The 26,655-nt window shown below is 51.7% G+C and overlaps 1 protein-coding gene across 1 annotated transcript in view; it reads left to right on the top strand.

Annotated features, from left to right (window-relative positions):
* The window catches only part of CASTOR2 (cytosolic arginine sensor for mTORC1 subunit 2), a 123,296-nt gene extending 112,907 nt beyond the window's left edge, over positions 1-10,389 (top strand). The window contains exons 4-9 of the mRNA XM_064468338.1: positions 576-708; positions 2,045-2,168; positions 2,702-2,812; positions 4,195-4,277; positions 5,695-5,789; positions 9,831-10,389. Of these exons, the coding sequence (XP_064324408.1) occupies positions 576-708; positions 2,045-2,168; positions 2,702-2,812; positions 4,195-4,277; positions 5,695-5,789; positions 9,831-9,896 (612 nt within the window). The 3' untranslated portion in view covers positions 9,897-10,389. The remainder of the gene's footprint in view (positions 1-575; positions 709-2,044; positions 2,169-2,701; positions 2,813-4,194; positions 4,278-5,694; positions 5,790-9,830) is intronic.
* Positions 10,390-26,655: the final 16,266 nt, after the last annotated feature.

Below are 26,655 nucleotides of genomic sequence, written 5' to 3'. Positions count from 1 at the left end.
TGGTGTCTAATGAGAGCGCTGAGCCCACACTGCAGTCTTTCCCTTAATGGAGGCACTGGCAGCATTTCCCACCATCACTCAGACATTGTTTTTCTGAGAGTTAGAGGAACATAGTGTCTGCTGTCAGATTGGCTGATGATGGCCAGGAGGCTCCAAAGTTATTTTGGGGGTAGACAGATAGACTGTCTTTCTGTCTCGCACACATGTGTGCACACACAGAGGGCACAACCACATAAGTTTTCTTTCCTTAGGAAACAAGGCTGAAGAACAGGCAGTGCTGGTTCTTGAAGGGATGCTGCAAAAGGGGTGAAGCATCTCCCTCTTAGAAGTCTCCACACTCTTTCCACAGTCTTAAAAACACTGTAGTGCTTAATCCTACTGATATTTGCCGTGATATCACCAAATGTGCTTCTCTAGACACACATCCAGGCAGTAATTATCCTTACACACCTGCTGGCTCAAGCAGGAGTGATGTGTCCACTTTGCTGTGCCCTGAGGGTACGTAACCTCCACTGCAGTGGAGGTTCTCACTTCTGGTGCGTACCATCGTGAGCTAATCCTGTTGTCAACTTCAGGTACGTGAGCGAGACCTGCCCTTCGTAATGCACACGCTGGCTGCTGAGTTCACCATCCTCAGAGTAGTGAATGGGGAGACAGTGGCTGCCGATGACCTTGGGATAACGAATGGATTTGTCAAACCAAAACTGGGTAAGGACCAGCATGGGCTCAGCTTGCCAGGCAGTTGGTCTCCATGACACATGGGGGTGAAAGTCTGCCTCCTACCTGCCTTCAACATTCTGGTGACTGTTCATCCTGTTGTAAGATAATAGACTATCTTAACACGTGCCTGAGTCTATCCCAGTTCAACCAAGGATTTGAGTAGGTGCGTAACTGTCTGAGCAATGCCAATGAGCTTTGCTGAGTTTAAGCATTTAGTGCTAGTTTCACATTTCTAGAGGAGACTTGCCTTTTGTAGGACAGAAAGTTAAACCACAGTTCATTTCAGTTGCAAAAATAACATTGTCTGTAGCCCGGACTTCCATGTTTCAGCATTTCAAAGGAAAATGGCTTATATAAAAGCTTGTTTAAATATTGCAGTGATTGATGCACAGAGAATGCTGCTGTTCAACTTTCACACTTCAATACCAGTCAGGATCAAGGCCACTGTCAGCCCAGGGCTGTACAGAACCTTATGATGTTTCCAGTCTAGGGCAACAAGTGCCAAGCAAAGGCCACAGTCAGGAAAAGGAACTACTTAAACACATATGTTTACCTACGCGCTGTGTGTAAGTTTGTGCCCATAGCCAAACAAAGCAGGGATCGGTTATTATGAAGCGCCACTCAGCCTTGTCACTTGATAGCTATAGATAATCTTGTTTAAGAAAATGAGCCTTACACAAAAAGGATGAAGGAAGGGCACAGTGAAACACACGTTGATTATGCACAAGTATGCAGTTCCCTGTGTTGCTGTGTTTAATAGTTGCGTGTCTAAATACTGGCTGCTTCTCAGCTGCTGGCTGCAGGTGTGTTTGCCAAGCTGCTGTGTGTCAGCTGGTTTTTAATTTTTTTAGATATTAGGGCAAAATAGGCCCCCCAAAAGGAGGGAAAAGAGGGTGTACTGCCAGCAACCACAGCTGGAGAAATGCCTTCCATAGTCCTGCCTTTTAAATGGTGGAGGCCTGAATTTATTGCTCCTTTTAGTTTGTGTTGTCACCTCTCTTAGCTTGCCATCTCATGTGGGTGCACCCGATGGCCTGAAAGCCCTTACAAGCAGAGAGCTGACCTGTGCCCTGGGCAGGGCAGGGTACTTGGGATGATCTCACCCTATACCCTGGGGAGGACGCTGCGAGAGCAGGTTGCCCCCAGGCTCCTCGGTCCCTGTCTTGAGAATCAGCAGGGCTTCAGTAATGAGGGATGTTCTTACGAACACCGTCAGTTCTCTCTGCGGCCACAGCTGGTGCGTGGATAACACATGTCTGGTGGGACGTGAACCTGCTGCAGATGTGGCTTCATAGTTTTGTGTGTCTGTGTGTGTCTCTTTCAGTTCAGAGGCCTGTCATTCATCCCCTTTCCAGTCCGAGTAATATGTTCTGCGTCACCAGCCTGGATCCAGATACCCTTCCCGCTGTTGCTACACTCCTAATGGATGTCATGTTTTACTCCAATGGGTAGGTCCTGGCGGGGAGACAGGCTCCCAGGGGAGGTGTGGCTGGCATCTGGGGTGCAGATTCACATTGCAGCTCCAGGATGCCCAGGGATCTGCTGTGGCCTTGCGCTGCTCCGCTGCCCTGCACTTAGGGCAGGAGGTTTCACAGGCTGAGGAGGGTTGTCCTGACAGGTGGAAGCCAATTAGAAGATTGAGGGTGCCCAGAGACATCCATTGGCTTTGGAAGGCTGAGCCTTTTCAGATTCAAGCTAAAAGTAGCAATGTGATCAACGTGCTACATATTCACGTATGACCGGAGGATGTACGGCTGGCTGTGCTGCTGCCCGTTGGCGCCTGGAGCTCCTGGCCCACAGCCTCCTGTGAGAGGACCTTGGGGCGGGGGTGGGAGAGTTTTGTCAATCGTGGGGACTGGCATTTTTTTCAGTCCCCTAAGTCAGTGTATGAACACTTCTCGTTTTACTGGCTATATCTGCTTTAAAATCCTTCCTTTGCTCTTCTAGCCACAGTTAATGCTGTTCTCTCCTGTCTCTTCAGAGTAAAAGACTCGGTGGTGGGCAACGAAGACTCGGGACATATTCGCTTTTTCTCCTTTTCTCTCATTGAGGGTTACATCTCCTTGGTCATGGATGTCCAGACACAGCAGAGGTGAGCTTTGGTCTTAGGGTCTCCTGGACCCCAAAAAGACATCTGGGGTGTTCTCACAGGAGCAGGAAGCAGCTTAAGCTCCTCCATATTAATTCTTGGGAGTCTCATTGCATGGGTTTCACGTGCCTGTACACTCTGTCCCTTCTCTGAGTGATGTCTGGCATGTTAGTTCTAGCTCCTGAATTTTGGGCTAGTCTGTCCAAGCCCTCCCTGAAATCACAAGCCAATGTACCATAGGGTTATCTCACTTTTGAAAGAGGAACACTGGAGCAAAATGGTTTTGACATTTTTATTCCATTGTTCATTAGCTGTGTTTTTAAGAGCAAAACCCAAAGAAATACAGCGTGCATGGTTGAAGTTTTACTGCTAAAGGCCAAAATAGGGTGGGGATGTCAGTGATGCTGTCCTCCTGCTTTGCTTTTACACATGGCTGGGCTTGGTGCGGAGTCTCGTTGTGATGATAATGTACTGAGTCATCCCTGTGCAGCCGGAGCCGTGACTCGTTTGTCTGGCAAGGAGAAAGTCACCTCGGGAGCAAATATCAGCCTGTTAGTGTGTGTGTGTGCTTCTGCAGCTTCACATCACAGAAGTCTCTGAGGTCTGGAGGCCAGACAGGTTGCTGCACTGAGGTGCAATGCATAGGTTTACTTTTGGCACACAGTACAGTGTTTGGTTTTAATTCTTGCCTGCCCTAGGGACTTGTTTTGCAACCTATTAATTGCCCTCTTGAAAGTTTCTTTGACCTTAATTGAAGTAAACCTCTGTCTGCCTTCAAGAGAGGCTAGAGCGTTGCAGCAGCAGCCCGATGCTTGGGGAACCTGGGCAGCCAACTCCTCCTCTGCACAGACTGCCTGCTTGACCCTGGGCAAGTCACTTAGCCACGGGTCTTCTTTCCTCTGCTAAGAAATGGGGATCCCCGCAGAGATCCCAGGGACCTCCCAGGGATGGTATGGAGAAAAGCACTGATGATGCTCAGACACAAAACCAGTGGTCACTGAAAACACTCCTAAGAGAGTAGGTATAGAAACATATTCTGTCCCTAGGCGTTTCTAAATGCAGTTCAAATCAAGCCTTCAGGTAACTGTCCTGACGTTTGTGGAGCTGGGGCATGGCCTGTTTCTTAGAAATCTTTTACCATGCCTCTCCGGGTGCCTGTGCACACTTCCAGCATCGGGTGCTGGTTTACCACAGGACATCTGGAGGGGCAGGCAGGTGCATCTGTCCCGCTTGCCTTGAGTTTTCTCCGATTCACCAAGCTGCTGCTGCCACTATTGTTGGCTTCAAGCAGCGCAGGGATACAGGAACAGAAGCATCCCCACAGGCAATATTTGACACACTGCTGTGTTTTAATTGCCGCGTTTGGTGTTCCTTTTCTTTTACAGATTTCCTAATAATTTGTTGTTTACAAGTGCATCTGGTGAACTCTGGAAGATGGTGCGGATTGGTGGGCAGCCTCTTGGCTTTGGTAGGTAAACATTTGGGGGATCAGTTGGTGCACAGGTAGTCAGTCGCCTCAGGGCCTTCAAAGATGATGGAAAAATCCATCTGAGGCTGAGGCTTTTTAAGAGCCAGAAGCTTAACATGACTTTGCAAGCTGGGCTTCTCAAACGGGAGGAGTCTGACTCCTACCTAATAAGTCAGACTTCTAAATATACTTTTGAAAGTACTGCATGCTCGACAGCTCCATCTAAATTGCATTCATCTGCTGGACTGCGGAGGTAGCTACAGCTGGGTCTCCGTTTAAAGAGAAAAAGTGGGCAAAAAGGTGATACGGGAATGCATTGTAGATTACTGAAATCAGTGGTCAGGCGGCGCTGCCGCACTCCAGTGCTGTCCGTGGGCAACTCTGTGGCTCCTGTAGATTTGGTACAGATTTCTAGCAGTCCAAGTGGCAGTCCGTTCAGGGTTGCAGACATTTTCTCTGCTCAAAAGAATATTGGACCTCAGCAGCGCAGAGCAAATGCTTCATGTCTGCAGAAGTGTTCTGGTTACTTTTATGTCCCCTGTAATTTTAAGGAGGCTGATCTGAATATTGAAACAAGGGCCTGATCTTCAGAAAACACTCCTTCCCATGGCCTCTGAAACAGTTACAAAATACAGGCTTCAAAAACATTTCTGGAAAATGTTTGCCCAATTTTTGTATTTAATTGCAGCTTCTACACCAGACAGCCAAAAGTAGCAGGAAGGAAATTTTCATGCACCTTCTCTTTATGTATCTTAGAGACAAATATGTAGAAATGACATGGTATATATCACTGGTGGGACCGCAGGACACCTACCAGTCCCCTAAGTATGCGATGTTTAAGTATGCTAGCTTACAATCAAGTTGAAATGTACAGTTTGGGTCAGTGAAACTCAGATTTCATCTGGAAACAATGTTCTGCAATGAACAGGACAGATGAACCATGTAAACTGGCATCTGTGGTGGTCTGTGATCTAGGAACCATGTGTCCAGGCTGGCCAGCGGGGCAGCATCTCCTCTCTCAGACATGCAGGGCAAGTGTTAACTCGCAAGAGCTAAAGAGAAAAACAGAGGTTAAGGGTATGTGAGACTGGTTTTGGTGCTTCCTTCCTGAACATCATTAGTTGCCCTTCTTTGGACTTCTGAAAATCATTCCAGTCCTAATGTTCAGTGCCTTTGGGGGATTTACAGTCCTCTGTAACAAAAAGAAGGCAATAAAATCAAATATGCAATGTATCATGGTGGCCCAAAGAGCCTGATTCTGTGAGAAAGAACACATTTTACTACAGAGATCCCTTCTCATTGGAGTTTGTGAAGACAAACTCCTCTGTTTGGCTGCGGAGCTGGCGAGACCCAGGAGTTCTGCGAGACTGACAGGTGCCATTCAGACAATGATTGATTTTTTAATCTCCCCCCACAGACGAATGTGGAATTGTCGCTCAGATTTCTGAGCCTTTGGCCGCAGCTGACATCCCAGCCTACTACATCAGTACTTTTAAGTTTGATCACGCATTGGTGAGTATCAAGACAGCTTCTTTGGAACAGGGCAGATATTTTCCCTGGCAGAAAACTCATGATGAGAACATCATTTTCCATCTGGAGTGCCTCTGCTCTGACGTAGCCCAGCAGAGTGACCCGCCTGGCTGTCACTGCCCTGCGTCAGGGGATCCTGAACCAAGCCCAGCCCTACCCCAAGACAAAGCCATGTTAGGGAGTGTCATTCTTACAAAACGCTGGTCTCAGTCCTTAAAGACCTGCAGCAATGGAGTCTTCTCCACTGCATCACTAGCTTCTCTTAGAAGCAACCACAAACCCTCTCCGTTTTCCTGCAAACACAGTCAGAGGCTCCAGACTCTGAGGAGGGTGTGCGGGGAACTTTTTGGAGAGTCTCCCAACAGAAAACCCCTGCCTTCATCTCTTGGCACCTGCACAGCCCTAACCTTGGCATTTTGAGACCCATCTGTGAGTCCTGATTAGCCCTGCTGTCCCTGCATCATCCTCCTCATGGTGTAAGCCTTTGATAAAATAGCAATGACTGGCAGAACAGCCAGGGAAGGTAATTTTGAAGCAGAGAAGGGTTTCTTCTCCTGAAGTGCCCATGAGCAGTTGCAGCACAGTCATGAGCATGAGGGCCTTGCCATTTATGCAGGGTTCTCTTCTCTTTTGTACTGGCGGATATTTTACCTTCTAGGCCTACCTCTGCTCTTCCTTTGGCTGTATAGGACACCCTCAAAAATGAGGAATTTCCCTAAAAAGGGAAAATTGCTATGCCTGTAGCCACAAACAGGATGGCATTTGGCTTGGAGCCCATTCCCCAAGTCCTGAGGGCGGACATCAGTAGCCCATGTGCTAACAAAACTCAGCTGCTTTGTGCTTTTTGAGTTTTTTTTTTTTCTTAATTGTGCCCTTTATTGCATTATACTTCTCCTTTCATCACTGTAAATTCACTGCTCAGGCCCTACTTTTGACCTGTAAAAGCTCCAGTGAGTTCAAGGTGGGTTTTTTCAGCGTATTACTTTGGTTTTTCACAGTTGGTGTGAACCATTTGCAGCCTATAGGTCATGTGTGTAAAGAGTAAAAGTAAATATTATTCCAGATAGCAAAGGTCAAAGTGTTATATATGTTTGTCTTACTTTCTTGAATATTAACTGTGCTGATAAGATAAGCTAATAAAACACCATTTTAAAATCAATACTGTTAGCTTTGCCTCACATTCCTACCTGTTGTTGTGGCCCCAGGTGCATGCTTTCCTTGCAGAGCACAAGGTGCAGAGTGCTTCTAGTTGTCAAGGGATATCTGGAGAGCTAAGCCCTGTCAGTTAAAGTAGATATTTCACTTAAAACTTGTGCTGTACAATTGTGATGACTCTGCAGGCAGCTCCGCCTTTTAAAAGCATCATGCTGCATCTGAGCCCAGCAGATCCCTGCCTCTGAGCAGCTGGAAGGGTGTTATTTGGGCCATGCCCTAAGGTCTGCAGATCTTCCTTACTCAAATCAGTATTTTAGCATTTTCCTTGCTACCTGCTGTTTTCTTTTCGTACGGTTTTAAAAGCCTCGTCATCTGGACAGTGCTATTCTAGTTGTCAAATCCTCCCACTATGTGGAAGGTGCATTTCAAGCCCCCCTTTGCTTGACTTCGCTCCAGGCATGGTGGCTGGCCTGTGTGCCTGCGGGCTCTAGGTTGGCTTTATTGGCCAAGACCCTGACCTAGATTTTGTCATGTTTTCCCTAACTTTGCCACCCAGACACCTTGACTTCTAGTGACATTTCTCAAGGTCTAACTGCATCCTGAAGGCTTTCTCTGCATCCTCCCTTTCTTTATTTAAGGTTGTTCAGTTCTTGTTGTCCACAATTTAGAGCACTTTATAAAAGCTTGCTGTTCCCTTTGACTTTTTTTACTCCTGTGCACCTTAAGGTTTTTTTGGTTGCTTAATTTTTCATTTCACCTGGGTGTTAACACTCAGGCCTTCTGCAGTGCTGTAGCTGTAGAAGTTTGCCCTGGAGATCAGGACCTGTGCTTGAGAAGAAATCCCTTTGGGAGACAATGCTGAGATGGGAACCTCCAGCTCTCTGGTGTATCCCCTGGGTGACATAAGGTCAGGCTGGAGAGACCGGTGGTTTCCAGCTCCCTCTACAGAGAGCCAGTGAGAAGGGTCCCGTTTCTAGGTGCGCTGCTCTCACTGCCTCATGCTCAGGGGTATCTTGCTCTTCTTCACCAGCATTTTGCAGCTAACGAGGCTGAAGCTATGTGTGGGAAGTAGTTTGGAGCTTTACTTTTCCCTTCACGGTAGATGCTTTGATCTGCCCTCTAGCCGACGAGTGAGCGTGTTGCACCAGCTGCCCTGGGACAGGGACCTTTTCTAAGGGGCAGAGAGAGGTAGGACTTCTCCACTGGTGGCAAACTAGGATGTGTCCTACAAATGAAAACTGTGCACACATCTGCCCTGCTGTCCTGGAGAAGGTCTGGCCCAAGCATTTGTGGTATGATTGATAGAATTTCCTTGAGGTTAAATCAATCAAGCATTTTGCAGTGCGTGAAGGATCGGCCCGTGGTGTTTAAGTGAGGAGGTGGGTCCACGTGGGTCAAAGCCAACGGGCTAGAATGGGCCCCTTCTGCTTCTTCCTGCTTCTGTGCTGCACTGAAGGAGCATGTGGAGAGCCCCGCTGATCGTCCGCTGGGGCTGGCTAAGAAAATGTGTTTTGCAAAATTGATTCCTGTGTCTTTTATCATTATCTTCTGGAGAGGCAGTCATACAGCTTCTTCCACTGCAGTGTTCGGTGTACTGGGAAAAATGATGGAGGGGAGGCAGTGGAGAGTCCTGTCTCAAAGTCCTGTTCCCTATGGTCAAGGTTTGCTGGGGTTTCCTTCCTAACCCAGAAGAATTTGCTGTATGGTTGTTTTAAGATTATTTTCTTCCTTTCCCAGCTGACTTCTGTTCACACATCATCAGAGTCAGCCGCTCCTATTCCATCCCCCCATTGGAAAATTGAACGTTTTTCTTGTTACTTCTCGCGGGTTTTTTTCCTCACATTTGCTAAAAGCCTTGCAGAAAATCACGGTCCAGTTGTATTTCCACTGTCTGAGCTCTGGCAGGTGTCCAGTGAATCCAGGTATTGTACTCCTGGCCAAGACTCAAATACCTCGCAGAAGAGACAGTCCCTTCTTCAACTTACTTAACGTGAATTATTTGGCTTCTTGCAGCAGCTCACAGATAATTTATTTTCCCCTCAGTCCCCTTTCCACTTTCCAAGAGCTGTTAGCTGCCGGTCCCCTGAGTGTCGTCTTTGAGTTTATGTAACAGTCAGGCGCCTCTTTTCTATCTGATATACCTTTACTTGTGATATTCTTTTCTACCAATGACAGTCGCTCTGAGATCTTTTGCATCTTCTCTTACAAGAGTTTTTTCTTGCAGTAAGTGTGAAAAGACACCCACTAATAATTTTGTATATGAACTCCTATGGTTAAGTCTCATCACAAGACTGGATAAGAAAGCTCAGGTGCTATGCCGCACCATCTGGGACCCTCCCCACCACAAGCAGACTGGCAGTTCTCTTCTTCTTTTGATGGACATGTTCCCCTATCACCCGACATGGTCTTCCCACCCACACTTGTGGGTCCCAAACCTGTAGGATGGCCTGGAGAGCCTCATGGAGCCCTCAGGCACCTGTATAAGTCCATCAGCACAGGCACCTTGCATGAGCGAGCTGCTGGTGTACAAATGCTGTACCAACAAAAGGAAGGGAAAGGAAGGGAGAGGAAGAGGAGAAGGAAAGGAAAAGCCCAAAACAGTTGCCTCCCCACCAGCACTCACCACGGAGGCAGCAAACCAGCCAGATCTCACTTACGAGGTTTGCTTCTAGGGGTACCATGGGTTAACGCTTTTGAACCAGGGGGTACCTCTTGTAGATGGAGTCCTTTCTCAGTGGAGTTCAGGCGTGCAACAGCAAAGTACCTGGCTCCTTGGGACTGCTTTGGCTTCGTCGCCTGCCTCTCCTTTCCTTGTCGTCCCTCCCTGGCTTCTGCTAGAGCATGACCTTTCTTTTTGTTTTCTTGCAGGTACCTGAAGAAAATATAAATGGTGTGGTCAATGCACTCCAAGTCAGTCAAGCTGAAAAGCATTAGAAATCTTCTGAGCTGGTTCCAGATGCTTTTTATTATTATAATTATTATTATTATAATTATTATTATTATTATTCTTTTTTTCTCACAGTATTTCTTGGAAAAAATCTGATTCCAGAGAGTTACATGAAAAGAGACTGTGGAAAGTTGAGCAGAAACAGCTCCAATAAGCCTTTGTTTTCATTATTATTATTATTATTATATTATTATTGTTATTTTATTAAATTTATAAATGAGGGGCAGGAGGAAAGGGAGTTCAGATGGTTTCCTGATGTTCAGCTCCAAGGCAAAGTGCAACCTGCCCATGTTCTCGCTGTGGAAGGAGCTGCCCGGGGACACCCGTCTCTCCCCGCAGCGCGGCGGCACGGATGGCCGCACGCGCAGGCACTCTGCTGAGAGCTTTGCGGCACGGCTGGGGCAGGCGGGCCGCTTACTCAGAGAGAGCCCTGAAAACAGTAAACAATGAAATGTGGAATTAAACAGAAAAGACGTCGCATAGTGCTGGCTTGTCTCCTCGCATCAGACTTTCTGAGGACTGTCCGTCATTGCGTATGTTGAGATAGGATGGGAATTGGGTTCTGTTTCCCTTGGCAAATCTGTTTGGCATTGGAAAAGGGGAAAATATCCGCTTGTTTGAATTTTCCCTTTCTCCCTATAGTCAAAGCCTGGCTTCTCTGAGAAAACCTGGGTGGGGGGAGCGTTGCTCTCACCCACCTCCTGGCAGGTGATGCCACCAAGACGTCTGTCTGCATTGAAACTTGGCTGTTTTAGCTCAGTTTTCCCCAGTCACCCTCCCACCACCCTCAGTGTCCTCCCGCCGCATGCCCTGCTCCAGGGCAGCTGCTGTCCCCTTGCCCTCGCGTCGGAGCCATCCCCGAGCCCTTGGTCCCCCAGGGCCAGCAGGAGGAGGGAGGCGTCTCTTCTCCTGTCCCCGCAAGCTTCTTCCCATCCACTTTGTACAGTCGCGGGGACATGAAGCATTGCCTGGGGTCCCTTGGGGAGCTGCTCCTGCACAACCCAGGCCACCAGGCCAAGAGCTGCAGCGGGGTCTCCCCACCAGGCCCAGGAGGGTGCCCGGGCCCTGCTGGGACCCTCCTGCAGTTTGTCATTATCTCCTTCATCACCAGGGTGGAAGTCACTGCCAGCTGGGGACTTGACTCCTGGGGTTTTTCCATTGGGTTCGGTGGGCAGCCCAGTGTTGAAAATGCATAAAACCTGAGGCATTTCCTTCTGGTCCTGTTGCGAGAAGATGATGTGGGCTTTTCCCGTGGGGCAGCAGGAGTGTGTTTGCTCCTGGCTTGAGCCAAAGCTGCGGGCCAGCAGGAGCCAGGCGTCAAGGCCCATGGTGGCACCCGCCTCCGCATCGTGCCCGCGGCCACTCCCAGCGCTGTGGAAGGCAGTGGTGACCAGCGGCGGGAGCGCAGCCGTCACCCGAGACGTAGGTACCCGCAGTCTGCACCGTGCCGTGACTGCAGCGAGGGGCGGTGGGAAGGAGAAGCTGTCTGCAGAGGACTCTGCTTTTACGGTTAGGAGCCCAAGGATTTCTCGCATTGCTAGTCTTATTCCAATTTCATTTTTGATACGAAGAAATTTGCAGGTCTTATCGTTGTAATGAGGGCTTTCCAGCCTTGCTTAAGGACAGCCTCTAGCATGGTTTTGGTGAGGCTGTCTTGCAGGTTTGAGCCATGGTTTTGCATTAGTCCAGGAGCAGTAAGCAAGCACCTGAGATCATGACATGGGCATGGTTTATACTGGTGTACAGGACATGCAGACAGGTTTATAATGGTGTGTAGGACGTGCAAACACACCAGCTTATGGGTCACTGTTTAGTTCTCCATTCACAGTGCTGGAGGGCTGAGCTTAACATTTGTGGTTTCTGGTGCTGCTGGACCCAATGAGTGTCAAATCTTTCTGGTTTTTATTTGGTGGGATGTTGTGGCAGCTAGACAGGGAGTCAGAGCATCCACAGGGAAAATCGTGGGTAACTTTCCTTTGAGTTAAACTGAGTTAAAGCATCCCTGCTGAGAAACACTTAGGCACATGTTTAATACTTTACTGAACAGTATGTTTTGCTGTTCCTTGACATGGGTTTTCAGAATTGCCCCATGATAGATTATATTCACTCCAGATTTCTGGAGTAAAGGTTTATTCCAGGTGCGGCACCATGCGACTCCGGATGTTCGCTTGGAAGGATGCTTTGGTGTCCTGCCACAAGCTGTAAGGATGCGAGCACAGGCTGTGCGGTGCAATATTTAAGAAAGAAAAAGTACTCGGAGACGTTTTACGGGAACCTGCACAGCGCCGTTGGCCGCGAGCTGAGCTGAAGGGTGCGGCGGGGCGGTCGGTAGCTTTTCACTGCGTAAATCGTTGAAGGGTTTCGCCTTGGGATGGCGGGTGGGGGTGTTTGTAGGGCTGTGCAGGAGTTTTCTGGGAGAGAGATACCAGCATGCTAGTTGGTGTACAGCCGCTGAGTGGCCAACAGGCTTTCTGCTGGGCTGAGTTGAGCCTGAGCTTTCCCTGTGTGCAAGGACAGCGACAGCGTCACTGGGACAGCGTCGTCTTAGTGCCCCTGGGTTTTGTCAACCATTGGGAAATTATTATTTAGCCACTTTCCACATGAGAGAGCAACTTGCATTGCCCTCTGCGTGGGCTAGTGCTGCTTTCTGAGGCCCGCAACATGTACGGTAAGGAATTACTTGAAACAAGCATCAACTTTACTGAGCCTTAAGAGAAAGTGAAAAAACTAGGTTTTAATTTTATTTTTTTAAAAACTTTGCACTCAGGCTATTTTAGAGGCTGATTTTTTTAATTTAAATTTTCCACTTTTTTTCCTGGGGGAGTCAGCCTTAAATTTGTGAAATCTTTAGAAATTTTGGGGGTGTTTCAAAACTTCACAAAGCAGGTTGATGTCCCGGCACAAGAAAGTTAGCCTGAAAAATTCACAAGGTGTAAAATGCGATTGAGGGACTCTCTGTCCCTGCCATCATCCTCAGCTTCACCTTTTTATTTCCTCTCTTCTTCTGTCCTGAGAACCAAGAAAGTTGTTTCAGACAACTTGGGGTAGTTAGATGCTTTCCCTTTAGCGTTCCCCGAACCACGTTGCTGGTGGGAACTGAGATACTCTGAATTTAGCCAGAACTGGCTGAACCTTGAACGGGAGCCCTGGGGAAGGGCAGCCCAGCGTGGGGTCAGGATCAGTGCAAACTTGCGCCGTGGTGTTGCTTGTGAGACCTTCGCTGGGTAAGGCAGGAAGGGATCTGTAGGAGATTTGTTAAAAAAAAAATTAGTAGTAATAATAATAATATAATAACACCATAGTGCTTAACGAGCCCAAAGCAGCGGCTTTTAAAGCTGCTCAACAGCTCCCGCTCTCCCGGCACCTGGCCTTTGGGGTGAGGAAAAATTGAAGGGTCTTTTCTTTTCTTTTTTTTTAGATGCCTTATGATAATAATGTCTCTGAGCATCCCTGGCATTGTGCTGTTTAACACTGTGTGGATAAAAGGAGGAGCATGTCGTAGTGGGACGCCCTTCGGCTGGGCGCCCGCGCCACCGACCGCCCGGGTTACTGGCAGCCGCCCGCGCTGCCCCGAGCATCCCTGCTCGGGGGTCTGGAACGTTTCACCTGGCCACGGCTGCTGCTAATCAGGGATCACCTTAACGCTGCGGGACCCTCCCTGAGCCCTCTCGGTTCCTCTCGTTGCACAAAAATTCACCAAACAGCGAAATGCAAAAAGCGTTTCCAGCCCTGCAAGGAGGGGTGGGCAGGGAAGGAGAACGTAGCCCTCCCGCGCCCTCCTTGTTTCTCCGAGGCCTTTGTTTTCTTAGAAATGTCAGCCTTTCTCACGTTGTGTGTGTTACTACATAGGTTTTTGTCTTCTTCCCCCACCCCGGTTAGATTTTGGCTGCAAATTCCTTTCTACTGTGCAAGTGTGTGCATATGTTCATATAATTGTATAGTGTTTACATAGAAAAACTTAGTATGTCTCTATTGTACACATATATAAATACCTGTGGTTTATGTTTGTATGGCTATATACTGTACATAGCATATATACTTGAGCAATATAGGTTAATATATACTGTGTGAGTACATGTGTGTATACTCTGGGCACACGCTCTCTGTGTGTGTATATATGTAGTAAGTGCTGTATACACACATTTATTCACCATATATTTTTAATTCAAGTATATAGGCAATATGAATACTTAGTTACGCTCTCGGGATTTCTCTACACGTTTTCAGTGAAGAGCAGCAGCGAAGCTGACCTGGAGCAAAGCTGTGGCTCCTCTGCTTGCTGTGAGCAGGCAGAGACCCACGCCGATCGCAGCATCGGGTTTTCCTGCCTGCTTCAGAAATACCCCAGTCCTCTTCAGTTTGGTGCCTCAAGCACAGAGACCGTAGGAAAGCTGCTCCTTTTCCTTTATATATATTTTAGTTGCTGCCCTGAATCGCTTCAGCCTGTAAGTCACGATGGGTCATTTGCAAAGTGCCTGCCCAGACCCCGGCCGGGGGGCTTTGCAATGGGGCTTCCAGCCCCGCGAGCACCGGGCCGGTGCCCGTGCCGCCCGCCTGGCCCGGCCGCCCGCGGCTCGGGGCGCCTCCCGATCCTCCTGCACCCAGGGTCCGCGGGACGGCCCGGGCTCGTCGCCGCCTCTCCTCCGGGGCCGGCTCGCGGTGGCCTCCCCCAGCGTCCCCGCGCGGTGCGCGTCTGCTGGTACCGTGGCTGCTGGCGGCCGGGAGGCGACCCGCGGCTAACGCAGAGCTCTGCTGGGAAACTCACATTTGTTGGCCTGTGAGGAGCTTTAAATCAGTGGGTTGTCTTTAAATAGATGGAAATGTTGGAGGGTTTTTTTTCCCTCTTAAAAGTGAGAGCAGCTGTTTGAACTCAGTCCTTCGAAGTCTATGGCCTTTGCATCTTGTAGGCAGAGGTTCCTGCTGACCAGGAGAGCGGTTTGTTAGGCTCCAGGTGAGAAAACGTTTTTACCCAGAACATCCCCCATTTTGATATTTCAGTTACGCTTCACCAGACGCCGCGGGGGTGCTGCCTTGCAGCTGACCTTTCGGCTCTTTCAGGTCGCTGATTCTCAGTCTGCCCGTAAACGCATCCTCGCGGGGGTTTGTGCGGCTTTCTGTTTCTTGTCAGACATGGAACTCCGTTTTGTTTGCAGTTGATAGAGTTTCTGAAATACTGTGCTTTAAGTGGCATGCGATAATCTCCCTTGCACAGGGAGGCCTTAGTGGAAGTATTTGGGTTTGACTGGACACAGAGATTGTGGCACCTGCGGTGGGTGACGTTCGTATTAAGACTTACTTACTGGCAATGCCTTTTAGAAAGAGCATTCATCATATAAACATCATGCTGCTGCTTCCAACTGCATTTCTAACTCCAAGCTCGGTGTTACCATTCCCAGGGGCACAGGTGGGGAATGCTGTTGGTCAGAGGTGAATCAACCCTCATCTCTTAACAAGAAGCTGTTGGTGTCAGACCCTGCTTGTGGAGTTGCAAATGGCACCGAGCAGTGATTTACTCTTCTAAGCCGTGCCGTGCAGAGCAGGCGTGGGGATTTTCAGGACTGACGCTTGAAGGAAAATGTTACTGCAAGGTCATGATGAATTTAGCCAAGAAAAGCAGCCAACGGAATTTTATCAGGTTTAATTTTTCTGAAGTATGAAGTTTTGTCCTGCAGACGCTGGGAGGGAGACGAGGCAGTGCAGCGTGAGGGGCGTGTAGCAGAGGAGGTTGCTCTGGCTCCAGCGTGGCTCTGTGGGAAGCCAGGTGTGTTCCTGGCCGCTCAGCAGCATGCAAACACCTGAGAGAAGCGAGGCAGAAAGCAGCTTTGCTCAGAGACTGCGCTGGCGTTTGCAGGGGCTGGATTTGCCATCCCCAGGCATGAGGTCCCGGCGCGGGGACCTGTTGTCTCCCAGTGTGTCCCTGGGATGAGGTTTTAACAGCACGACTCTGACTCCCGTGAAGGTAGGGAAGCTGTTGGGGACATTATAAGCTAAGCAGCATGTGTTTAATCAGAGTCTGTCTCTGAAAGAAGCCATTTCCCATCTTTTCTTAGGTTTGCCGTACAATACTTGAATTTTCTTCTGTTACAAAGGAGGCAGCCTCCCTGGTGTAAGGTAACGTAGCCATTGCTGCCCCGGCTGCAGAAGGGCTGGGGCTTCAGTCCCTGCTGACTTGCAGCAGCCGTGGTGGCAGCCCCAGCTTCTCTACTGCTGTGGGCACCCGTTTCTGTCTTGGCAGTTTCCCGCACGTCTGTGTGTGCAGCGTGTGAGCTGTGGCTGTAAGGAGGTCTGTGGGGGTCCCTGTTAATAGCCAGGCATGCAAAAACCAGGGAAAGGAGGGGACAGCTGGAGTACCGAGTGATGCAACAGAATTGTTTTTCTTTTTTAGGTGTGCAAGTATGAATGTATGCAGATTTGCTCGTTGCTGTGAACACAAAAGCATTTTCCTTCTTTCTCCTCTTTGCATCAACCAGGCCTCCTCTCCCTGCCCAGCCTCCCTGCTCAGCCCAGTGCACCCCGGGGCTGCGTTTGTCCCGGTAGCACCACCCCAGAAAAGGTGGCACGAGCCCTCCCAAGCCCCTGGTATTCAGAAAAATCTTCCAATGCTCACCCTTTCCTTGGGGGAAAGCCTCCGAGTATCACTGCGTGGTCTGTGGTGCTGGTGGTGTCGGGGACTGTGGCCGGGGGGCTTAGTCACATCCTGGTGGTTTTTCCCGTCCGTGTACTTACACGTTCTGTTCGAGCGCACCGGGGCATTCACACTCCCTACTTCAGGGGTCAGCGACTTGAGCAGAGGGTGCCAGGCCCCGTGTCGGCACAGTCAGTGCTCAGTGAGAACAAACGTTCCTGTCTTGGCACTGGATAATTGGTATTTTCTGATAACGGCAAAGGAGAAATTCTCCGTTCAGCCCAAGCCTGCGTGTCGGCTGCTAGCTCCTGAGCGAACGTGTCTCATGGCAGCATGTGGCAGTGGGCAAGAAATAACCTTTAGATGAGGATTTCTTTTCTCTCTGTTACTCTGACTATTGTGGACATCTCCAGTAAGCAGCTTAAGGCATCTCACTTACCTGTTCCAGTCCTGCCTGCAAATGCTGGATTGGATTAAACTTGTATTGCCTGCTAGAGAGTAAAACCCAGTAATACTTTGCCAAATAGTATTTACATTTTGTAGCATGTGCTGGGGTGTGTTTACATTGGCCGAGATGTGCAGCGCACCTGGGAGGGAAACACTCGACTGAGAATCTTGAGTTACTCTGCTGTCTTCAGTCCCGTTTCCATACCTCGGCCTCCTTTATTTAATCTTCACAAAGCACAGTGTGGTTGAAATACCAGCTCTGGTTAGCACAGGGGAAGAAAAGGACTGGGTTCTGCAACACGGGACGTGCACTGGGGGCTGATCAGCAAATCCTGGCTGGAGCAGGAGTAGCCCCTGCAGAATCTCTGGTGACGGTGAAGCAATGCACAAACCCTGTTTTAAGCAGGGGAAATAAATGAAGTATGTATCAAACAAAGTATATTCTAATGTTAGGGTATGAATGTGCAGAGAAACGTACCTCTTTGGCACACATACAGCCAAGATGTCCCTTCCTTGGTCTCTCTAGACAGTACCAGCCATTTCTCCTTCAGGTTGGGAAGCTAATCTGCATCCCGAAGCCTGGGGCTGAGTGTTGCTTTGCGACTGCAGGTTACCTGCAACAGCTTCCCCCCGCGCCGTAACTCCTTTGCGGAGGTGACCCGTGCCGCTGCCTGCCCCGGGTTTGGCGAGGGCCCAGCCACGAGGGAGCGCGAACCCCAGAGCGCTCACGCGACCTGAAAGCCCCGAAGCTTTGCAGCCGAGGCGTAGGGAGCGGCGGGGGGGTGGCGGCCGCCCCCCTCCCGGCCTGGCTGCCCCACTGGGCCGTGCCCAGCCCCGGCCCGGGCTGCGGGAGCGGTGGCAAACCCGCTGCTCAATTCCCTGGGCTCCCTTGGGTTCTTGTTTCCATTCTTTTTTAGCTTTCTGCAGAATTCTGTAAATGAAGCGTGGGTGGATTTTGGATCGGAGATGGACAGAGTTGCCCGGCAGGAATCCGGCAGGATTGAAATTTTGAAATATCTCCGGGAGTGGAGCAGGAGCACTTTGGTCCCCTCTGTCTTAACTCTGTCCTCTGCCTGTACCATAGGAGAGCTGATCAGCTGCTGAGTGCCCCTCTCGAGGCAAACCCAGCGGTGTCCTCCCAACCCTGAAAGATGATGCCAAAAAAAGGGCTCCTTTTGTCCTTCCTTTTGGAGGGCTGGTAGCTTTTCTCCTCCCTGTGTGGATGTGGCAGAGGCAGTGTCTCTTACATGGCACGTTTGGAAAGATGCTGTCGGAGGCTGGCTGTAGTTTGGGGTCCCCTTGCGCCGCCCAGCTTTCTGCTGCTATCTCAGCGTCTTGAGGATTCGAAACCAGCTTTCTGCAAATACAGTAATAAGCTTTTTCTTTTTCCCAAAGGATTCCTACCAGCTCTTTTGTAATTTGGAAAACACAGTTTCCAGGTACCGGATTCCCTGGCCCTCGTGGGAATGCGCTGGAAGCACCCCACTTGCCGGGATGGCTGCCGGGAGCACTAATGCTCCTTCGGGCCCCAAAAGAGGCGGTGAGCCCCATTTGCCTGCTGGACCACACTGAAGCAGCCACCGGGCTCAGGCTGGCGGGAGGCTGCTCTGGGAAACGGCTCGCACGGGACAGAGAGCCCCGGCAAACGGAGCCGCCGTGCCCTCTGTGTCCTCGCTGCCCGCAGAGTCATGCCCATCGGCTGGAAGGGGTCGTGGCGGGAATTTCCCTTTTGCTGAAGAAAACCAGCAGTGTCCTGTTTGGTTTTGTGGTCGGTGGGAAGAGCATTTGCCGTGTGGGGAGCTGAAGGAAGGGGCGAGGGGCTTCATGCATAGGGCAAAGGAGAAAAAAAAACCCGCAGTCTTTTCTTGTAGTTATTTTTAAGGCCAACCTTGTGGGTTTTTTGAATTTTTGAGGTCACTGAAATTACCTACAGAGCTGGCTCTGCTGCTGCAGCCGGCGGGAAGTGCAAACCTTCCGAGGGCGGCGTTGCCTCAGGGCAGGAGTGGCCTGCACAGGGCGCAGGGGCTCTTCCCACCGCGGCTCAGCCCCGAGGCACGGGCTGTTCAGGGCTCTCCCATCCAGCCACGCCACTCATCTGCAGCGATGCGCGTAGGCAGGCTGTTTAGTCCTGTCCTTGAAGAATTTTGAGCATCTCCTTTCAGGGAGGAAGCCTCCGTGTTCCCCCTCGCGGCGTGCGTTTGTGGGTCGGTGCCGTTTAGCGGGGCCAGCCCTGCGCCCGTGCGTGAGGGCCACGCTGGGGTCGGGAGGGTCGGTGTACGAAAGGACGGCTCTGCGCTAGGAGCGCCCAGGTTTCCCTTTGAGGCTATCTGCTTTGGCTTGATGACCTTGGCCTTGTCTTGGTTTTGTCATAGAATTAAAAAATGAATCGTGCCCTCGCTCTCCTCCAGACCCTGCCTGTTGGGGGTCCCCTCCTCCCAGCCCCACGGGGCCCGAACCACACTGTCTCAGTTCTTCCTTCCTCCGTGTTTTTGTTTGCTCTGCATTTGTGAACCGGTGGGGGCTGGGGTGCTTTTGCAGCTCCCCAAAGGCACTGGAAGAGTCTTTTCCCAGTGTTTCTGGTTGTGCTGGAGCTGGGGCTGCTCTCGCCTCTCACCCGAAAGCCTTGCTGCTACTGCTGCTAAAAATACTCATGCTAACCCGATGGCTGTTCGTAGTAGGGGTGTGAGAACTGCGTTTGAGTGCTGTCAGCGCCCCGACCAGGGGCCTGGCGGTGAAGAGGGTGGTAGCACTCGCCTGCCTCTTGCCAGCCCGGGGCTGTGTGCAGTGTCACAGCCAGCGCGGACCTGTCCCCTGCCTCCGGCTGGGTCACTCCTCCCCTTGTCCTTCCCGTGCATGGGCTGCAGGCTTGGGTTTGGGGTTCATGAGACACATTTAGCACTGTGGCAGCCACGTTTTCTGCTAGCACGTCCTCCTCCTCCTCTGCGCTGCCCCTGCAGCAGCCGGGGATGGCAGTGACAGCGAGGGGATGCTCGTCCTGCTGACCCAAGAAGGAGAGGGGAGAAAGAGGCTGCCGGGCAGTGACTCACGGCAGGATCTGGCTTTGGATGCTCCGATTCAGCCTTTGGAAGAGCCTGTCTCCCTCCCTCTCTCCATTAACTACCCAGGCAGCCTGCTTTCCCCTTGTTTTCACTAAAATTAGGGAGCGTGATGATCTCAGTTTGGTGAACACGCTCACCCACTCCCACCACCAAGCCATGCCAGCAGGTCCTGGAGGTGCTGGGATTTGCGCTCTCCTCAGTGCCATAGTGCGCAGGGAACACGCTGCGGCTCTGCAGCCCCCCTCGCAAGCGTGTCCAGCTGCAGCCCCGCAGCACGGCGCTGGCGCGCGTCGGCCGCCTCCTGCTCTCATGGCACCTTAACGCACGCGGGAGGGTTAATTTGGAGGGAGTGTTGCATGGAGTGAGGCCTCGTCAGCCTCAGCAGTACTTAGGGACAGGTTTTCAGTTCGGTCCCTCTGGGCTGAAATGCAGTGAGCTGTTGCCCTGCGGGGTCGTGGTGCAGGTTTATGCCATGACGCCGCTGCTTTGGGCACATTCAGAGCTGGACGGGTGGGGTCAGCCCTTCCATGGCTGTACTGCATCACCACTTCATTAGTGTCTCAACTGGCTTGAACAAGACTAAGCATTTATCTGTTTCTCCTCTTCTTTTGGACTTAAGAAGGAGCCTAGATTTTCCCTGGGTGCCCAGGATGGCCGTAGCATGACCTGAATTTCTAGAACTTCCTAGAGAGCAGAGGCTCCTGGTGCAGCATCTGCCCAGCTCAGGCCAGGCTCTGCCCCTCTGCTCCCTGGCTGCTTCGAATGGCCCTGCTGGGCAGCCCAGGGAGGAAACACAAACCTTTAGGACCTTCTTTAAAAAGGTTATTTATATATTATTTTATCAGTAAGTGAAATACCACTTCTAGCCTCAGACACCCACCAAACTGGCTGAGGTTGGGCTGGGGACGCGGGCAACCCTGGGCACCCCGACCCCCCTCAGCCTCTCCTCCCTGCTCACCTCTGGGAAACCCCACAGGAGCCTTTCCTTTGTGGGGGGAAGCAAAAAAAGTGTCTTTTTTTTCCCCTTTAATTACCGGACTAATACAAACTGACCGGGGAGGGGGCCCGTGCTGCCCCCCCGCTCTGGGCTGCGGCCCGGGCAGCGCCGGCTGCGCTCGGTGGGGCCGGACACCACGCGTGCGGGCAGCAGCTCCTGAGAGCACGGGGCACAGGGCGAAGGGGAGAGCGACGGCGTCAGTGGCCTTCCCGCTGGCCTCTGGGCGAGGGGGACGTTGCGCCCCGGGGCCGTTACATGCCGGTGGTGGCAGCAGCTGAGGATCATGCTCTGGGCACAAAGTGTGGAGCTGAGAAGTGGACGCTTTGCTTTCCCAGCGAGTGCACACGCTGCTTTTTTTTGCTGGTCTTATGCTGAAAAGCTGAGATTTATGTACTGTATGGGAAAAAAAATAAAAACACACAGAAAAAAAGAAGAAAACCCTAATGTTCCAAAATAAATGACAGTATATTTTGTACTTTGTAAAGTGTTAATTAAAATGAAAAAGAATAAAAAGTGAAACATATGCTGTCTGCTTTTGTACTGATCAAACTGATGAAAATAAAGCAGAGCTTGGCATTGTCTATAAGATGTAGCTCTGGTTTTTTGACCTACAGCCACGCTGGTGGGCCTTGCTCCCGCCAGTGCCCTTTGCCTACGTACATCCAGTTAGGAAGGTCAGCAGATGTCCCTGAGGTGCTCCGGCGTCCTGAACCTGTCACCAGGTGTATATTACCCCCTAGGGATGGTCGCTGCCACCATCTTCTCCATCCTGTTGCTGTTCTCAGGGAGCCACCAAACCTGCCCCAGCCTATTCCCTTAAGATATCAGTGAGGTACTGCGTAGTTGCAAGACACGACTTTTACCTGGTCACAGAAGGGTGTGAGATGCCCAGGTGCCCGGAGAGCCCCAGCAGAGACTGTGATGGGGCATGACCCAAGCCCTGCACCCCGAGGGGACGGGGAGAACTGCCATCCCCTCGCAGACTAGGGCAGTCGCCGCTGGGTGCTGGCGGAGCCTCGGTGCAGCTGCAGTGTCATTGCCACACCCTTCTTGGGACAGAGGAGCTGAAGAGCCTGGCTGAAGTGTGCAAGCGAAAACCAGTGAGATCAGATGGCTCATCACCCCATCACAGTTATAACAGCTGTCAGCCTCACCTCTGTGCCTGGGAAGATCATGGAACGGCTCCTCCTAGAAGCTCTGCTAAGGCACATGGAGGACAGGGAGGTGCTCCGAGGCCGTCTGCATGGCTTCACCAAGGGCAAGTCCTGCCTGTCCAACCTAGTGGCCTCCTATGATGGAGTGACTGCATCAGTGGGCAAGGGCAGAGCTATGGCCATCACCTGGCTGGGCGTCTGTAAGGCCATCGGCACAGTTCCCAACAGCATCCTTCTCACTCAGCTGGGGAGATGATAGGGAATTGATGGGTGGCCTGGTCAGTGAATGAGGAGCTGGCTGGCTGGGTAGTGGTCAATGGCTCGCGGTCGAGATGGAGACCAGTGACCAGCGGTGTCCCTCATGGGTCCATACTGAGACCAGCACTAAGAGCTTCATCACTGACATAAACAGTGGGATCAAGTGCACCCTCAGCAAATTTGCAGATGACCCCAAACTGCCGATGCGGTTGATACACTGGAAGGACGGGATGTCATCCAAGGCGACCTGGACAAGGTCTGTGAGACCCTCATGAGGTTCAGCAAGGCCAAGTGCAAGGTCCTGCCCTGGGTCGGGGCAACCCCTGGTATCAGTACAGACTGGGGGATGGAAAGCAGTGCTGTGGAGAAGGACTTGGGGTGCTGGTGAACAAAAAGCTGGAATGAGCCAACAATGTGGGCTGGCAGCCCAAAAGGCCAGCTCTGTCCTGGGCTGCATCCCCAGCAGCGCGGGCAGTGGGGCAAGGGAGGGGGTTCTGCCCTCTGCGCCGCTCTGGTGAGACCCCACCTGCAGCGGCGCCTCCAGCTCGGGGGCCCTCAGCTCAGGAAGGACGTGGAGACGGTGGAGTGGGTCCAGAGGGGGCCACGAAAATGCTCCGAGGGCTGGAGCGCCTCTCCTACAAGGACAGGCTGAGAGCGCTGGGGTTGCTCAGCCTGGGGAAGAGAGGGCTGCGGGGAGACCTTATTGTGGCCTTTCAGTACTTCAAGGGGGCCTACAAGAAGGACTGGGGGGGGCAATCTCTTTAGCAAGACCTGTTGTGACAGGACAAGGGGTAATAGTTTAAACTAAAGGAGGGGGGATTTAGACCGGATATAAGGAAAAAGATTTTTGCAGTGAGGGTGGTGAAACACTGGCCGAGGTTGCCCAGAGAGGCTGTGGTGGCCCCGTCCGTAGAGACACCCAAGGTGAGGCTGGACGGGGCTCTGAGCAGCCTGAGCGCGTTGGAGCTGTCCCTGCTCACTGGGGGGTGCGGTGGGGGGGGCGTTGGACTAGATGACCTCTAAAGGTCCCTTCCAACCCAAAGCATGCTATGATTCTATGATAATGGCCATTTAAAGGGAAGCAGCTCACCTAGATAAACTGTGGTTAAGATAAGTATCTTCCGGCATAGTGTAACTCATTCTGGCTCATCTGGTCAAGTGTAAGAGCATGCACGTAAGAATTTAGCGTGGTAGTGCCAATGTGGAATGCAGCCTTAATGCAGAGCATTGCCCGGAGGGTTTACGCCAATTACCAAAAAAAACCCCAACGAAACCACAAAACCCCAACACCCAGAGTGTCACACAGGCTCAGCGCTACCTGCGGCAGCGAGTGGGGGCTCAGGGTAAATACACAGGACTTAGGCGGTTACACTGGAGCCCAGATGCCCCTAAGACACTGCACACACTGAGATGATATCAGCATCAGTAATTTATTTTTTTTATATATATTTTTTTTTAAACTTTCCCTGACCAGTTTCATGCCCTCAGGCAGAGGGGGCTGGGGGCACCCCAGCCCCTTGCAGAAAACCCTGCAAAAATAGATCCTGATGAATCATGATGGAGTAACATTTTTCGGGGGGAGTATTTTGAATGCTTCAGGCTAATTATTAGTTCTTTGAGTCATTTGTTTTTGAAGGATCCTGTAGAGAAAAGAGTTTGCTGTAATGTAGCAGGTGCCTAAAATAGTCTTTGTTTTTATGGGCTTTTGTGTTTTATTCCCAGCTCGGCAGCGCGCCGGCAGACGAGCCCAGCCTCGCTGTGCGGGAGGCTCACGGAGGGGCCATGGGAGCCCTGGCCGGCAGGGCATTGCCAGCAGCGCCTTGGCACGGCGGGCTGCGGCCAGGGACTGTGGGCATGGCACTCTCACCCCTTCCCTCCAGCAGCCCCCCAGCCCTGGGCCGCTAGCGTGTGTCGCAGCCCTGCGCCGACCTGCTCGGAACTGTACGTGTACAGGGCTCTGCACAAGCGGCTCGTCCTGAAGCACTTTCAGGTTATTTTAAGCCAAACCAGAGAACACGGTGGTGTTTGGAGGGCAAATTACTCTTGCTAATCAATGTGAAATCAAGTAGGTTATTTTAGTTCTAATTTCAGCTGCTCCCCTTGTGCTTCTCTGGCCTCTACCTCCACCTCACCGCAGGTATATTTAGGGATGCAAATATATTTTGGGCTAGCTCATTTGCTACTTCAAAGGACAAAAATGGTGCAAAGTAGCGGCCCTAACCCCGCCTGCTGTCGGCGTTTTCCCTGCCGGCCGACTCCATTTCTCCCACCTGCCCCTGCCCGACGCCGGCGTTTCCCCGCCGTTACGCCACAGCCAGGCTCCTGCGCAGCCCTGGCCCAGCCGTCACGGGGGGAGCAGCACAAACCTCTCAGCCTTGACAAGTAAGTGGGCAGGGGGAAAGAGTGTATTTATTTTTTCTGTTTGCTGAGCCTTTTCTTCTTAAATATAACATTTGTCTTAGTTATTTCCTAGATACAAAGCAGTAAAAGGAAGAGCGCTGCCACAGGAATGTTGTGAATTAGGGCCCACACAGCTCTTTTTTCTTCTGCTTGCTCCAGTTTTCTTGTAGCCAACACCCCCACCCCCCGTCTCCAAATAGATTTGACCTCAGCTCTTCCACTGTTTCTGTGTTCCCCAATTTGCAACCTGCTGTTGGAGACCATCCGGGCCTGGGATGGACCCACAGGGAGCAGCAGGTGCTGCCTGGTGGGGAGAGAAGGGTCTGCAGTGGTGGGGGTGGGGGGTGCGTGTGACTCCATCACACGAGAATAATGCTGCTCTCAGCATCATACGAACCAGAGCAGCGCAGCCCCCAGGGAGAGGTCACATGGCCAAGGGATCTAGGATGAAAAGAGCTATTAAAAATAAACTCTGATCTTTTTTCAGTGTGGTGGGTTTTTCTTTTTTCCCTGGTGATCGTCATGCAGACCAGCGCCTTTGGTTGAAGGCACATCTGGCTCCTCCTCAAGTTTGAGGGTGATGAACCTATTCTGTAGTTCAAAGACTTTAGATGAGGCAGGAACCATCCTCTTGGTGCCAGAACTCACCAGTGTCCATCCCTCACCTTCTCCAGAGGTTGCGCTCACCTGGTGGATGCTGGCCGTGTCCTATTGCAGCTGGCAGCAATTCAACCTGCTGCATCCCAGAGACACTCTTGTCTATCTCCTGTTCATCGTCTCTGAAGCTCTGCAGCCTGCACCAACCTCGTGATCACGGCAATTGGCAGAAGTGCCCAAACACTGAACAAGTTTACCCATGACGGTCCCCTCCTTTAGCAAGAGAAAAATCATAGAATCATTAAGGTAGGAAAAGATCTCCAAGATCATCAAGGACAACCGTCAACCCAACCCCTTCAGGCCTCATAAACCATATTCCCAAGTGCCACATCTACACCTTTTTTGAACACCTCCAGGGTTGGTGACTCCACCACCTCTTCCAATGCCTGACCACTCTTGCACTGAAGACATTTCTCCTAATATCCAGCCTAAACCTCCCCGATGCGCCTTGAGGCCATTTCCTCTCATCCTATCACTTGTTATTTGGGAGCAGAGACCGACCCCCCCCCTCACTCCAGCCCCTCTCAGGCAGCTGCAGAGAGCGAGAGGGGCTCCCCTCAGCCCCCCCTTCTCCAGGCTAAACCCCCCCAGCCCCCCCAGCCGCCCCCCAGCACACTTGTGCTCCAGACCCTGCCCCAGCCCCGCTGCCCTTCTCTGGACACGCTCCAGCCCCTCAAGGCCCTTCTTGTCCCGAGGGGCCCAAACCTGAGCCCAGCACTCGAGGTGGGGCCTCCCCAGGGCTGAGCACAGGGGCCCCATCCCTGCCCGGCTCCTGCTGGCCACACCAGTGCTGACACAAGCCCGGGGGCTGGTGGCCTCCTTGGCCACCCGGGCACTGCTGGCTCATGCCCAGCTGGCAAAAGCATTATATGAAAGACAAGCAAGTGGTGTTCAGCAGCCCAGCACCAGAGCAGCTCCCAGGGCCCCGGGAAGGGAGGCTCTGTCCTGCGGCCGCTCAGGCTCCTGCCCCTCACAAGCTGTAACAAAAGGTTTCTCGGGGAAGCGCCGTTCCCAGAGCAGCACGGTGCTGGTGGGCACCAGAGCCAGCGGCTCCAGCAGCCTCACAGCCAGCGGGGTCGGGCAGGCTGGCAGCAGCCGTGGGCCAGCGCTTGCTTTGAAACTGGACCCACAGCCGAACGGGGAGGAGGG

The sequence above is a fragment of the Phalacrocorax carbo genome, chromosome 17, assembly GCF_963921805.1.
Source record: "Phalacrocorax carbo chromosome 17, bPhaCar2.1, whole genome shotgun sequence".
Classification (NCBI taxonomy): Eukaryota; Metazoa; Chordata; class Aves; order Suliformes; family Phalacrocoracidae; genus Phalacrocorax; species Phalacrocorax carbo.
The sequence above is the reverse complement of the archived record's forward strand: the minus strand, read 5'-3'. Positions and strand labels throughout refer to the sequence as shown.